This window comes from Mobula birostris, chromosome 24 (genome assembly GCF_030028105.1).
Source record: "Mobula birostris isolate sMobBir1 chromosome 24, sMobBir1.hap1, whole genome shotgun sequence".
In the NCBI taxonomy this organism is placed as follows: Eukaryota; Metazoa; Chordata; class Chondrichthyes; order Myliobatiformes; family Myliobatidae; genus Mobula; species Mobula birostris.
Genome location: NC_092393.1, coordinates 520,097 through 536,486, shown reverse-complemented (window position 1 = coordinate 536,486; position 16,390 = coordinate 520,097). Strand labels below are relative to the sequence as shown.

Genomic DNA, 16,390 nt, shown 5'->3' with positions numbered 1-16,390 from the left:
ATAAGTCACCTGGACCATATGGACTACATCCCAGATTCCTGAGAGAGGTTGCTGAAGAGATAACAGATTCATTGGTCATGATCTTTCAGGAATCACTTGATTCTGGCATGATCCTGGAGGATTGGATAATTGCAAATGTCACTCCACTCTTTAAGAAGGGAAGAAAGCAAAAGAAAGGAAATTATAGGCCAGTGAGCCTGTAGTGGTTGGGAAAGTGTTGGAATCTGTTATTAAAGATGAGGTTTAGAGGTACTTGGAGTCTAATGATAAAATAAGTCAAAGACAGCATGGTTTCTGTAAAGGGAAATCTTGCCTGACAAATTTGTTAGAGTTCTTTGAGGAAGTAACAAACAGGGTGGACAAAAGGGAGGCAGTGGATATCATTTACTTGGATTTTCATGAGCATTTGATAAGGTGCTATGCATGAGGCTGCTTAACAAGATAAAATCATATGGGGTTACAGGAAAGATATTGGCACGGATAGTGGAATGGCTGACAGGCAGGAGGCAGCGAGGGGAAATAAAGGGGGCTTTTTCTGCTTGGCTGCTAGTGACTAATGGTGTACCTCAGGGGTCAGTAGTGGGACCACTACTTTTTGCATTGTTTGTCAATGATTTCGATAATGGAATTAATGGCTTTGTGGATGACACGAAAGTGGAGGGATAGGAGTGCTGAGGAAGCAAAGCGTTTGCAGCAGGTCTTAGACAAATTGGCAAAAAAGTGGCAGATGGAATACAGTGCTGGGAAATGTATGATAATGCATTTTGGTAAAAGAAACAACAGTGTAGACTATTAGCTAAAAGAGGAGAAGGTTCAAACATCAGAGGTGCAGAGGTCTTCGTGCAAGACTCCCAGAAGGTTAATTTACAGGTTGAGTCTGTGGTAAACAAGGCAAATGCAATGTTGAGATTTATTTCAAGGGGAATAGAATATAAAAGCAAGGAGATAATGCTAGGGCTTTATAAAACGCTAGTCGGGACGCACTTGGAGTATTGTCAATAGTTTTGGGGCCCCATACCTTAGAAAGTATGTATTGTCATTGAAGAGAGTCCGGAGGAGGTTCACAAGGATGATTCCAGGAATGAAGGGGTTAACATATGAGGAGCGTTTGGCAGCTTTGGGCCTGTACTCACTGGAATTTAGAACTATGTGGGGAGATCTCATTGAAACCTACTGAGTGTTGAAAGGACTAGATAGGGTGGATGTGGTGAGGATGTTTCCTATGGTGGGGTATCCAGAACTAGAGGACACAGCCTCAAAATTAAACAGCAACCTTTTAGAACAGGGGTGAGGAGGAGTTTTTTTTTAGCCAGGGAGTAGTGAATCTGTGGAATGCTCTGCCACAGATCAAGTCCGTAGCTATATTTAAGGCAGAAGTTGATAGTTTCCTGATCAGTCAGGGATTCAAAGGATATGGCGAGGAGGCAGGTGTGTGGGGTTGAGTAGGATCTGGGATCAGCCACGATGGAATGGTGGAGCAGACTCGGTGGGCTGAATGGCCTAATTCTGCTCCTATGTTTTGTGGTCTTACGATTTTATAACAGAGCCAGCCATTCTATTCAGTTTATTGAGCCTGTTGGATTTTGATGGGTGAGGTATGTGGGCCAAAGAATGGCAAATGGAGTTTTATTCAGATATGTACAGTGTTGCGGTTTGGAAGGTAAAACCAAGGCAAACTTCCAAAGTGAACAACAGTACCCTGGAGGGTGCTGTAGACGCAAGAACCTAGTAGTACAAGTACATTGTTGTGATATCCAAGGTAGACGGTGTTTTGCACGCGTGACTTCGGTCAGGACATTGAGCATAGAAGTTGGGATGTTATGTTGCCGTTGTACAAAACATCTGTAGGACTGTACCTGCGGTAATGTGTGTAGTTTTGGTTAACCTATTATAGGAAAGACGTCATTAAACTGGAAAGTGCAAAGGAGATGTACAAGGATTCTACCATGAATTGCAAGGAGACTGGGTAGTGCTTCCTCTACCCTGCTTAAGGTTGATGACCAAATTCTTCATTTTGCTAATGTCTTTGCATCATTCCACTACGCTCTTTCTTCTTCCTATACTATCATTGTTTAAAATCTGGTCCACTACAGTCTTGTCATCTGCAAACTTGTAAGTGGAGTTAGAGCAGAATTTGGCCGCACAGAGTGTATAAAGTAAGGTGTTAAGGACATAACCTTGTAGGACACAGGTGCTGCGGATAATCATGGAGAAGGTGTTGCTGCCCGTCCTTAGTGTTGATCAGGAAGTTGAGTTGCAGAGTCTGAGGTCTAGGAATTTGAAGATGGGTTTGAAATTATGGAGTTGAATACAGTACTATGACCAGTAAATAGGAGTCCTAATGTAGGTGTCTTGGTTATTCAGATGTTCCAAAGATGAGTGTAGAGGCAGAGAAATGCCTCTTTCGGTGATAGACAAGTTATTATGGTTTGTAGTTATCTGAGAAGACGGATTTAATACATACCACTATCAACCCTTTGAAGCACTTCATGAATTTGAACCACTAGAACTACTGGGCAGTAGTCATTAAGACACACGGCACTTGTTGTTTTACACTGGGATGATAGTGATCTTCTTGAATCAGGAGAGAATTTCAGAATGAAGTAGAAGGAAGTTAAAGATGTCTGCAAATACTCCTGCCAACTGCCCCATGCAGGATCTGAGGACACAGCTGGAGAGTCCATCTGGGTCACTTTCTATGGATTCACTTCCGGGAAGTCCAGTCTGACGATGGTGACCATGCCTGCAGGTTCATTAAAGGTTGGGGTGGGTGATGTCATTTCAGTGGTCATTGAATGGTTTGAGTTTTTACCCACCAGCACTCAAGAGGCGGAGAAGGGACTTGAGAGGTGTACCTCATGAGGGGCATAAATACGATGAATGCACATAGTTTTTTTTCCCAGGACTGGGATTCAAAAACTAGAGGGCATGGACTTAAGGGGAAAGGAGATAAAATTTTAAAGGGACCTGAGAGTGTATGGAATAAGTGAGGTAGGTACAATAACAACACTTAAAAAGACTTTTACACAAGTACACAAATTGGAATGGTTTATAGGGGTATGAGCCAAACATTGGCAGGTGGGACGAGTTTAGGTAGAGATATGGTTGGCATGAATAATTTGGCCCAAAGGGCCTGTTTCCATGCTAATTTTATAAAAATGTCTGAAGATGCGTATCTCAACTATGCCCCTCACAATTTTCTGATTCTCAAGGTCACCACTCACCCTCCTACATTTCAGCGACCGTAAACTCAGCATATCCAAACTCAGCCGGCCCCGACGCTAGCAGGCATGAACTTCAGATTGCGGCCTCTGCCATTGATCTCGGCGGCTCCAACACCTCAGGGCATATTCAAAACCCAGACTCCAGCAACGACCATGGACACCTTCACAGAGATTGCGCAACCACCAAATGCGACGCCAGCCTTGAACTCCAGGCCGGGTCTTTATGTGCTGCTGTTGTGACTCCCGTCTCCCCTTCCCCCACCACCACTCCGCAGCCCCGTCTTCCTCAGATCCCACCGTCAACTCCTGGGCCCTCAGAGGCTCCATCTTCCTCTCACCCCAACCCTCCCCTCTCCATTGACACCCCCAGCCTCCCCCCTCCCCCCTCTGATCCCAGCTCTCATCCGTGCCGGGTCTTTACCATCCCCTCCGACCTTCAACTGTCGGAGGCAGAACGCTCTGTTCTCAGTAAGGGCCTCACCTTTGTCTCCCTTCGCCCACACCTCAGCGAGTTCCGTGTTCGCCACGATGCGGAACTTTTCTTTCTCCGTCTCCGAGCCTACTTCTTCGGCAAGGACTCTTCCACCCCCACCGATGACCCCTTCTCCCGTCTTCAACCCTCCTCTTTTTCATGGACACCCCGCTCTGGTCTTCTGCCTGCTCTGGATCTCTTTATCGCTAACTGCTGACGGGACATCAACTGTCTCGACTTTACCGCACCTTGTCCCCATTCCAACCTCACTCCTTCGGAACGCTGTGCTCTCCACTCCCTCCGCACTAATCCTAACCTTATTATTAAACCCGCCGATAAGGTGGGTGCTGTTGTAGTCTGGCGTACTGACCTCTACCTTGCCGAGGCACAGCGACAACTCGCGGATACCTCCTCTTATTTACCCCTCGATCGTGACCCCACTAAGGAGCACCAGGCCATTGTCTCCCACACCATCACCGACCTTATCCGCTCAGGGGATCTCCCGTCCACTGCTACCAACCTTATAGTTCCCACACCCTGCACTTCCTGTTTCTACCTCCTACCCAAGATCCACAAACCTGCCTGTCCTGGCCGACCTATTGTCTCAGCTTGCTCCTGCCCCACCAAACTCATTTCTGCATACCTCGACACTGTTTTATCACCCCTTGTTCAATCCCTTCCGACCTATGTTCGTGACACTTCTCACGCTCTTAAACTTTTCGATGATTTTAAGTTCCCTGGCCCCCACCGCTTTATTTTCACCATGGATGTCCAGTCCTTATATACTTCCATCCCCCATCAGGAAGGTCTCAAAGCTCTACGCTTCTTGTTGGATTCCAGACCTAATCAGTTCCCCTCTACCACCACTCTGCTCCGTCTAGCGGAATTAGTCCTTACTCTTAATAATTTCTCCTTTGGCTCCTCCCACTTCCTCCAAACTAAAGGTGTAGCTATGGGCACCCGTATGGATCCTAGCTATGCCTGCCTTTTTGTTGGGTTTGTGGAACAATCTATGTTCCGTGCCTATTCTGGTATCTGTCCCCCACTTTTCCTTCGCTACATCGACGACTGCATTGGCGCTGCTTCCTGCACGCATGCAGAACTCGTTGACTTTATTAACTTTGCCTCCAACTTTCACCCTGCCCTCAAGTTTACCTGGTCCATTTCCGACACCTCCCTCCCCTTTCTAGATCTTTCTGTCTCTGTCTCTGGAGACAGCTTATCCACTGATGTCTACTATAAGCCTACTGACTCTCACAGCTATCTGGACTATTCCTCTTCTCACCCTGTCTCTTGCAAAAACGCCATCCCCTTCTCGCAATTCTTCCGTCTCCGCCGCATCTGCTCTCAGGATGAGGCTATTCATTCTAGGACGAGGGAGATGTCTTCCTTTTTTAAAGAAAGGGGCTTCCCTTCCTCCACTATCAACTCTGCTCTTAAACGCATCTCCCCCATTTCACGTACATCTGCTCTCACTCCATCCTCCCGCCACCCCACTAGGAATAGGGTTCCCCTGGTCCTCACCTACCACGCCACCAGCCTCCGGGTCCAACATATTATTCTCCGTAACTTCCGCCACCTCCAACGGGATCCCACCACTAAGCACATCTTTCCCTCCCCCCCCCTACTTTCCGCAGGGATCTCTCCCTACACGACTCCCCTGTCCATTCATCCCCCCCACCCCTCCCCACCGATCTCCCTCCTGGCACTTATCCGTGTAAGCGGAACAAGTGCTACACATGCCCTTACACTTCCTCCCTTACCACCATTCAGGGCCCCAAACAGTCCTTCCAGGTGAGGCAACACTTCACCTGTGAGTCGGCTGGGGTGATATACTGAGTCCGGTGCTCCCGATGTGGCCTTCTATATATTGGCGAGACCCGACGCAGACTGGGAGACCGCTTTGCTGAACACCTACGCTCTGTCTGCCAGAGAAAGCGGGATCTCCCAGTGGCCACACATTTTAATTCCACATCCCATTCCCATTCTGACATGTCTATCCACGGCCTCCTCTACTGTAAAGATGAAGCCACACTCAGGTTGGAGGAACAACACCTTATATTCCGTCTGGGTAGCCTCCAACCTGATGGCATGAACATCGACTTCTCTAACTTCCGCTAATGCCCCGCCTCCCCCTCGTACCCCATCTGTTACTTATTTTTATACACACATTCTTTCTCTCACTCTCCTTCTCACTCTCCTTTTTCTCCCTCTGTCCCTCTGAATATACCCCTTGCCCATCCTCTGGTTCCCCCCCCCCTTGTCTTTCTTCCCGGACCTCCTGTCCCATGATCCTCTCGTATCCCCTTTTGCCAATCACCTGTCCAGCTATTGGCTCCATCCCTCCCCCTCCTGTCTTCTCCTATCATTTTGGATCTCCCCCTCCCCCTCCAACTTTCAAATCCCTTACTAGCTCTTCCTTCAGTTAGTCCTGACGAAAGGTCTTGGCCTGAAACGTCGACTGTACCTCTTCCTAGAGATGCTGCCTGGCCTGCTGCGTTCACCAGCAACTTTGATGTGTGTTGCTTGAATTTCCAGCATCTGCAGAATTCCTGTTGTCAGCATATCCAATCTCTTTTTTTTTTCTATTAAATTGGTTAGCTGTTCATGAGATTAAAGAATTGCAAAGCTTTGAACTGATAAATTGGTCATGAGATCGCTTAACTCTATCTGTTGAATGGTGCTTTCGTAGTTTAACATACATTTAAACCTAGCTTGCAGTTTTATTCACCTGAAATTTCCTGTTTAGATCTACTTGATGCAACTGCAAGCTTATAAAAATTAGCCAAAACTGCAGATGTTGGAAGTCTGAAATAAAAAGCAAAAAATTTTAGAAATACCTTAGCACTACTACTACTACTACGACGTCGCCTCAGGCCGAGGGGGCCAGCGTCAGGCACGATGACGGACTCCCCACTTCTCCCCCTCCCTCATCAGTGTGTTCAGTTCATCTACATTAGCCGCGTAGGAAGTGTGTTGACCATAGTCTTGGGAGGGCGCCCAGGGTTCATCCTCCTGTGCTTGGGCTCCCATATGATGACTAGGCTGGCAGGTAGCTTGGGGTGGCGTAGACAGTGCCCTGCTAGTTGCAGTCTTCTCACCTCGATTTTAGTGGACAGCATCGGTAGGTTGTTATAGAGCTCAACGTTCGTCATGTGCTGTTGCCAACTCACATCAAGAGCCATCCAGAGCATTCGTGTATAGCAACCATCTAGAGACTTGCATTGTTTTGGTGAGTGTCCACGTCTCGCATCCGTACGTGAGAATGGACTCTATGACTGCTATGAAAATCCTCTTTTTAAGCCCTCTGGTCAGGTTCAACTTCCAGATTTCCTTCATGTCAATCATAGCCCTCTACGCCAGCGCCTTCCATATTTTTATGTCCTTCTCCAAACTCATCATTCTTGACCCGAGGTACTTGTAGTCAAAGACTTTCATAATGGTATCATTCCTTACGGTCTTGAGAATACCTTCGTCGCATTTAAACACCATGTACTCTGTCTTTTTAGCGTTTAGGTGAAGTCCAACTTTATTGCATTCTATTTCCACTTTTGTCAGTAGCTGCTGTGCTTCCTCCATCTGGTCAGAGAGCAGGACTATGTCATCTGCAAAATCAAGATCTGGTGAGTGTAACTTGTCTGACCCTTTTGGTTCGTCCTGGTTTTATGGTAAAACCAAGCTTGTCATGATCTTTGGTAGCTTGACGCAGAGCGTAATCAAGGACGATTATAAAGATGTCGGGTGCCAGAGTGTCTCCTTGCAGCACACCAGCTAGGAGCTCGAACACTGCTGTTTCTCTGTCTGGTGATACAACTTTCGCCATGGTTTTGGTATAGCTGGGCTCTATTGCTCTCAGTAGATGGTCTGGCACTCCGTAAGCTTTCAGGATCTTCAGCATTTTACCTCGGTGAATGGAGTCAAAAGCTTTGCGAACATCGATGTAAGTAAGCACGGCTGGTAGGTTGTTCTTCTTGACTTCCTCAATGATCCTACGAAGAGCAAGTATTTGCATTACTGTGTGCGCTTCTGCCGAAAACCATTCTGATTTAATCTTAGCTTAGGGTCAATGGCGGTGCGAATCCTGTTCAAGATCATCCGATTGTATAACTTTGCTAAGATGCAGGTCAAGCTGATACCACGGTAGTTATCTGTCTTCGTGAGGGATCCAGACTTGGGGACTGGGATAATGTTTGAGAGTTTGAGAGTGACCACTGTTCTGGTTTGTCACCTTTCATCAGTGCCGTATTACACATGTCCAGCAAGATGTCGTCCAGGTCGCAGTTCTTCAGGACATCTGATGGTGTCCCATCTGGTCCAGGGCTCCCGCCCTGTTTGAGTGCATGTTTGGCCTCCTCAGTTCCTCAATGGTGAATGGGCCGTCACTGATGTCGACATATGTGTATGTCCTCTTCTTCTTCTTCCGTGATCGTTGGAGGGCTTCCCAGCAGGTTTTTAAAGTGGGTAAACCATGTCAGGACACGGTCCTCTGCTGTTTTACCACTTATTTGACCTAATGGGGACTTCTTCCGTCTACTGATCTTTTTGACTAGGTGCCATGCTTCTCCATGCTGCATGTCTTCATTAGCTGCTTCTATCTTTCTAATCCTCTCAGCTAGTTCCTCTTCCTTCAGTCGGTCATAGGTGGCAAAGAGATTCTTCTTTGCTGCCTTGAGCTTGTTTCTTAGCTCTTCTGTTTCGCTTCTTCTAAGTTCGGCATGACAAGCGTTGACCACACTTATTGCTGAGACGACATCAGGATGTTTCGAGATCCGACTCTTCTTGATTCACTTCACAGTAGGCAAACTCTTTGTTGCATCTGTGTGTGCATCTATGAGCCGTTGATAGCGGTCGGTGGCAGTCTCTTCCTCCCCCTTTCCAGTGGGCCAAAGCAATTTCTCACCTCCACTGTGCACTGAGCTTGAAGAACAGGTTGTGAGGAGAATGCCTTCCAGTCTATCTTCTCCTTGGGATCTGTGGCTTTGGGTTGCCGCAGGCTCAGTCTCATTTGCATTGACACTACTGTGTGATCAGAACTGACCGAGTTGAAGGTGCTGTAAGCTTCTGTGTTGATCACACAATTACACCATTTTGTTCTTACAAGGATGTAATCGAGCTGTTTCATGTAGATGGAGACTCTGTTTTCATATGTCCACAGTTTACCAGTTTGCTTCTTGAATTGTGTGTTGGCGGCAATGAGACTGTGTTCCTGGATGAAATCAACTAGATATATAACTAGGTATATAAGATACCTTAGCAAGTCAGGCTGCGTCTATGGAAAGGGGAACAGTTCACATTCACATTGGAGCCCCTTCATCAGAACTGGGAAAGGAAGTTAACACAAAACACTGGAGGAACTCAACAGGTGAACCAGCATCCCTGGAGGGGAATAAACAGTGGACTTTTCAAGTCGAGACCTTTCATCAGTGTTAATGAGCTAAAGGTAAGTTGTAACAAATGTGTTGGGAAGAATGAATAAGGCCAAGGAATGTCTGTGGTGTGGTGAGACCTGGTCAAATGAGGTATGGTTCTTTGCATGTGTTATGAACAAGGTGTGAGGTGTTCTGCTGGTCAGGCTGTGCAAATGCCAAATTGACAGATGAATGAGTGGCAGAAATGACCAGTTCCGGTACAGACAGCAGAGTGAGTAACCTAATGTTGGAGGATTCAGTATTGTCTATTGTTGTTGCATGAGGCCACGTTGTAACAGTGCACAAGGCCACCGTCAGGTTTGAGTGGGAATGGTGTAGAGAGTAACAGTGAGCTCAGGCCCGCTCCACAAAGCAATCACTCCAGTCTGCATTGACTGCTCTTTATTACCTCTTCCAGCTTTGATGAAGGGTCTTGAACCAGAAACTTTAAGTCTGTGTATCTTTTCACAAATGCTGCCCCACTTGCTGAATGTTTCCAGCATTTTCGTCAGATCCTGTTTTGTGAGTGGCAGTCCCTGTGCCATTTGCAGTTCAGCACACCTTGTAGCACAGAAGTACAGAACATGCTGGAGGTTAGACAGCTGATGTTCTGTCCGCTGAGGGATTCTTCAGTAAATCCAGCAAGTGTACAGACTCGAAAGGACTTCACTTTTGTGGGCTCAGCTTTGTGAAGGTTGTGACTGGTATACTAGCTGCAGTCTAGCATTGAGCTTCATGACAAGCAAAATTTAGCTAGAGTCATTTTTCTTAGTATTAAGTATGCTTTTAATTGCCAGTAAAACATTTAAACAAATGTAGTTTATTGCTATATAGAAACATTGTTTAAACAAAAAAGTGAAAGGTGCTTTTTACTATGGTGAGATACCGAGTACAGTCTGTCCCATTGTTTTGTGTTGAAATGTTCTGCAAATTGATGGATGTTTTCAATAGCAGTCTACCCACTCGTGTATTAGATAACGGCAAATGTAGGCCTCCCTGGACTTGTAATCTCTCATTGTGCAGTGTTTGCTCCAAACTTCAGCAAAGAGTAGAATTTGTGTCTGTATACAGTAAAATTTATCTGTACTGGTACAGTATGTATTTTTTACAGTCCTGGCTAACAGTGTGATATTTTCATTTTGTATGTTATTCAAGTTCATTCAAGGTGAAATACGTTTCTTCTTTCTCGTGTTGGTAATCTTTTGTATTTTCTTGTTGGGATATACCTGAAAGAACAATATTGCTGAATTGGATAATTTTTCTGTAACTGATTACAACACAATACTACTAAGTTCTTGTTTTCTTTCTGTCCAGGCATACCAGGAATGTACTTCTGAACAGGAGAAGGAGCAGCTGCTTGCTGACATTCTTGTTCGCCGTGGAGAAGGAACAACTTCAACAACACGAAGAATTGGACCAGAGCTGTCAAAACGGGTCTATTTGCTGATGAATTCCTTGGAACCAGAAAGTTTCCTTGAGTAATGCAGCAGTAAAAGTTTCCAAAATGTTTCCATGAACCATCGATATTCCTCGTTCTTCCTGTGCCTGAGCCATCAGTCAAATTGGCTACTGGACCAAGTTACCGTTGTGGCAGTGGTGTTACACAGGACCGAGGATATAAGCAATATGTAACTGATTATCTTAATGGAGGGTTTGAAAAATGTAATTCTGATAGACTGGTGTGAGTGTTTCTGGTTTCTAAAAACATTCACTCCATATTGATAATTTCAGAACACAAGAGTGTGAGGGAGCAAAAACTAAGCTTTCTTTATAACTCACACTACATTTAATAATGACGCCATGGGTGAAGACTTTACTAAGACTTTCACGAAGTATGAGAGTCCTCCCGTATTGATGTGACGAAAAATTGTCAGGCAGTAGAATTGGAATCTGCACACTCTTAATTCTGTTACGTTACTCTAACTTGTGTATAAGGTTGAGACTGTTTGATAACTGAAGCTTCAAAGGCCTGGTGAGTAGTCTTGAGGGAATATTTCACCCATAGTCCAATGTCACTATGGGTGAAATATTCCCTCAAGACTACTCAACCCTGCATGTGGGTTGATTTTGGACATTGCAGCAAGTGAAGCTCTTTGATTGCCTGTGGAGCATAGAATATGGGCTATTCTTGATAGTTATCCAGTCAGTTCCTGATGGAAAGTGTGGGTGAGCACCAGATAAGGACTTGACTGTGGTGCCTTCACATCTGTCTTTTATTTATTCCTTCGCCTATCACAGTAAAAAGTAAAGAATAACTATTTGAGTTAGATAGTTTAAAATTAATGAACTGACCAAGTAAGGATGAGGTTTTCATGAAGAATGTGGGGGGAATGAAAATCAACATTAATAAGGATATCTTCTCAGTCAGGATGAGGATTACATATGTTTAAGGACCCTTTGGATAATTACTGTACCATTTACTATATCAATTTGTAATGTAGATGATGACAATTCAGCACTTAGTGTCTTTGCAAGCTCTGAAAGATTCTCTCAATCTCCACTTTCCCCATACCCTTTAACTATATACTAGCTCCATTTCAGATGTTACCATTGAATTTACTTGCATTATTTTTTAGAGCTGTACACCCCAGATCATAATTTGAGTAAAATACAATACTCCACAACTCTTTGCATTATTTGGCTAATTATATTTAATTGTGTTCTTTGATTACAGATCATTGTGCCATTGGAAATAACTTCATCTAATTTTGTTTAAACAAAACTATGGTCTTGGACTCATTTATTTACATTGTACTTTAACTTCGTCTGATTCAAGGAGACGAAGTGTAAAGATATTTTAATATGTACCCTAAATAATACCTCACCAGAGAGACATAGATCTGTGAATGCTAATCTGTATACCTAGCCCGGGACTCTTTGTAAATACAAGAGATTCTGTGGATACTAGATATCTTGAGAAACACACACAGAATGCTGGAGGAACTCAACAAGTCAGGCAGCATTTATGAAGGGGAATAAGCAGTCGACATTACAAGCTGAGACCCTGCCTATTGTACTCTTTCCTCAGCCCCCACCTTCTTCTGACTTCTGTCCCCCTCCCTTTCCTTCCACTTCTAATGAAGTCTTAGCTCAAAAATTTAAATGTTTGTTTCCCTCCATAGATGCTGCCCGACTTGCTAAGTTCCTCCAGCAATTAGTGTGCATAACCTTATTTTGTACTTACCCTAAGAGCTGAGGTACAAAGTTTCCAATTGCATACCTGAGCAAAAACTAATTCACACACACAAGAATTTAAGAGTACAAGGGGTACAGCTCAAATGCAAAGATCAGACTAGCATTATACACTCAATAGCAACGTTATTAGGTACGGGACATAACTAATAAAGTGACTACTGAGTGTACATTCAGGGTCTTCTGCTGCTGTAGCCCATCAAAGTTCAATGTGTTATGTTTTAGAGATGCTATTCTGCACAGTGCTGTTGTAACGCATGGTTATTTAAGTTAATCCAGTTTGGCCATTCTCCTCTGATCTTATAAGCAAAGCATTTTCACCCACAATTGCTGCTCACTGGATGTTCGTTGTTTCTCGCACCATTCTCTGTAAACTATAGAGACTGTTGTGTGTGAAAATCCCAGGAGATCAGCACTTTCTGAGGTACTCTAATCTCCCCATATGGCACCAAGAGTCATTCCATGTTCTAAGTCACTTGAATCACACTTCTTCCCTATTCTGATGCTTGTTTGAACAACAAATTAACCTCTTGACCATGTCCACATGCCTTTATGCATCGAGTTGCTGCCACATGAACAGCTGATTAGATATTTGCATTAACAAGCAGTGTACAGGCGTTCCTAGTAAAGTGGCCATTGAGTGTATATTGAGTCATAGTGAAGTACATCACAGCAACAAGCGTTTTGGCCCATCTAGTCCATGCCAAAGCCATTAAAACTGCCTAGTCCCATTGATCTGCACCGGGACCATATCCCTATTAACAAACTTATCTTAAACATTAAAATCGAGCTTGCATGCACCACTTGTCCTGACATTCCTAACTCACAATACTCTGAGTGAAGAAATTTCCCCTCATGTTCCTCTTAAACTTCACCTTTCATCCTTAACTCATCCAACCCTCAGTGGAAAAAGCCTGCTTGCATTTATCCTATCTATATCCTTCGTAATTTTGTATACCTCTCAAATTTCCTTTCAATCTCTAAAGAATACAGTCCTAACTAATTCGATCTTTCCTTGTAACTCAGATCCCCCAGACGTGACAACATCCTTGTGAATTTTATCTGTACTCTTCTTTTCAAATCTTTTTATTATTATTATCCAAAATTAACACAAGTACATCGAAGTAAGCAACACTTATAATATCTCAACCTGAAGTTTGGATGTGCCTTTTACTTTTCAACTCAGGTGATTCAAAGGTGCAATTGAGGTCATTCACTGGTACGTAGACATTGATCAGTCCAGTAGTTTTTGCTCTGATTGTCACATTGGCATTAAAATAAAATTGGCATTAAAATCTGTCCCTCTCACTATACCCCTTGCCCATCCTCTGGGCTTTATCCCCCCCCTTCCCCCTTTTCTTTCTCCCTGGGCCTCCTGTCCTATGATCCTCTCATATCCCTTTTGCCAATCAACTGTCCAGCTCTTGGCTCCATCCCTCCCCCTCCTGTCTTCTCCTGTCATTTTGGAGCTCCCCCTCCCACTTTTGGGTCTCTTGCTGGCTCTTCTTTCAGTTGGGGCGGGTGGGGGGTCTTGGCCCGGGGCGTCGGCTGTGCCTCTTCCTGGGGGTGCTGCCTGGCCTGCTGCATTCACCAGCAACTTCGATGGGTGTTGGGAAATTGCAAGTATCACTTAATTCTTTAAGAAGGGAGAAGTGGTTGAGGCAGGTTCTATGTTGTCATTTAAAGTCAAATTGGATAGATATATGGACAGGAAAGGAATGGAGGGTTATGGGCTGAGTGCAGGTCGGTGGGAATAGAATAGGGTAAAAGTTCGCCACAGACTGGAAGGGCTGAGGTGGCCCATTTCCGTGCTGTAATTGTTATATGGTTATATTATCCTAAAAGTTCAAAGCCAAATAATTATATAGGGCTTCATTTATTTTTTTTATTGAGATACAGCGCCAATAAGCCTTTTCGCCCCTTCGAGTCACATTGCCCAACCCTAGCCTAACCATGGAAAAATTTACAATGACCAATTACCCTACCAACTGGCAACTGTGGGAGGAAGCCCACACAGTCACAGTGAGAATGTGCAAACTCCTTACCGGCGGTGGTGGAAATTGAAGCTGGGTTTCTGGTATTGTAAAGCATTGTGCTAACCTCTACACTACCAGGCCGTTCTGCTAATTACTATACACCAATCACATCATTATTAAAGCAGTGTAAAACTTCAGTAGATTCTAGTACATCTGCTTTTGCATGAAATGTTATGCTGTTGACGGAAAGAATGTAGAACGTTACAGCACAATACAAGCCCCTCAGCCCACGATGTGGTGCTGACGTTTTAACCTATCCTAAGATCATCTACTGCTTCCCTCATACATACCCCTCCGTTTTCTTATCACCAATATGATAGAAAAGTGTTTATTAATACCTCTAATGTATCTACCTCTACCACCACCTGTGGCAGGGCATTGCACACGCTCACCAATCTGTTTATTGGGGATGTCTCTGACTATCCACTAGATCTATGGCTCTTATGCACCTCTATCAAAGTCGCCTGTCATTCTCCTCTCTCAGACTTATTCACTCGACCTTTCCTCATAAAATTTGCTCTCTAAGGCAGGCAGTCTCCTCATTAAGAGTCATAGAGGTAATGGGAGGGCTATTGGTCTTTCCATGAGAGGTGTGAAAGACACCACCCATGAGCTACTTAAAGGGTGATTTATACTTGTGCATACTAGCTTACGCCATATCCTACGCAAGTGGGCTACACCGTTGTGAGCGTTTATATTTGTGTGTTGGTGTGTCTGCGTCGCTATGCAATTCACTGCCAAAACGCTAGTTAGCGATGGGGCTTCTATGCCACTGTGTTAGACACAAAGAAACTCAAACTTCAAACGATGGCGGCTGAAACTGAAGGAGGGTGAATTTTCTGTGCTTGTTCGGCCACTGAGAGACATGGACAAGGAAATGCATTTCAAATATTTTTGGATGGCGGCAGTTAGATTTGACAATTTGGTTCATCGTCTCCAACCATTTATTTCGCATCAATGTACGCACAGTTTCCTCAGAGACTGGCAATCACCATTCGAGTTTTAGCTTCAGGTGAAAGTCAACAGGCTGTAACAGCTAGTTACAAACTGGCGTCAAGCACGGTCCTCCATAATTTCGGAGGTCTGTAAAGCTTTATGCCTCTATGACTCTTAACAACCCACATGTGATTGCTCTCCCTTTAAACAACTCACGGAGTTTATAAACTGGAAAACTACCCACCATGGATCAGGATTAAAGAAGCCCCTTGGATGAGTAGTGAAGCGTCTGGACAACACAGCAAGTCAAGTTGCCTTGATTTACTACTGCTTGATATACAATGACCTGGATGACTGAGAACCTTCATAGACTAATCATTTCTCCAAATGCTCATAAATCCTATCTCTAAGAATCTTACCCCTTTCTTAAACAAAGGAATAACATTTACCAGCCTCCAATCAACTGGTGCCTATCCCGTGGTTATTGAGAATACAAAGATCATCGCAAAAGATGCAGCAATCTTTCTCCCGCTTCCTGTAGTAGCCTGGGGTATATCCCATCCGGCCCCATGGACTTAACTCTTCTAATGTTTTTCAGAAGTTTTAGCACAGCCTCTTTTTTTTAACGTGCACACGTTCTTGTGTATCAGCCTATTTTACAAGGTCCTTCTCACTCATTGTGGTGGCCCAGTCAGTGGCAGGAGCAGAGCACAGCAAGGTTTCTCGCAGGTCTGCAGCGCCTGTTTAAAAGTACAGAAGGGACATTGCTGGGAGTAGGCCGCTGGTGAGAGTAGGAGTGTCTGGTTTTGGCTCGAAAGAGGCGCTGGCTCTGGGTAAGTTTCTCTTAAGGTTCCCTTTCTTACTCTCTTGCAGTGCTTAGTGTAGTAAATGACTGTTGTGTGTTCCTCATGCCAGATGTTGGAGTCTCCCAGGGAACTATGTCTGCCTGAAGTGCATCCAGCTGCAGCTCCTTGGAGACCGTGTTAGGGATCTGGAGCAGCAGCTGGGTGACCTTCGGCTTGTACAGGAGAGCGAGGAGATAATCGAAGCACACACCTGAAGCTGCAGGAGCTGGGTGACTGTCTGGAGAAACGGAGATGTGAATAGACAGTTAGCCAGAGC

General features: G+C 44.7%; 1 protein-coding gene across 2 annotated transcripts in view; it reads left to right on the top strand.

Moving 5' to 3' along the window:
- eme1 (essential meiotic structure-specific endonuclease 1) overlaps positions 1 to 11,776 on the top strand; it is a 50,008-nt gene extending 38,232 nt beyond the window's left edge. For both annotated transcript variants that reach the window (XM_072242016.1, XM_072242017.1), the window contains exon 9: positions 10,419 to 11,776. In XM_072242016.1, coding sequence (XP_072098117.1) covers positions 10,419 to 10,586 — 168 coding nt within the window. In that variant the 3' untranslated portion in view covers positions 10,587 to 11,776. The remainder of the gene's footprint in view (positions 1 to 10,418) is intronic.
- Positions 11,777 to 16,390: the final 4,614 nt, after the last annotated feature.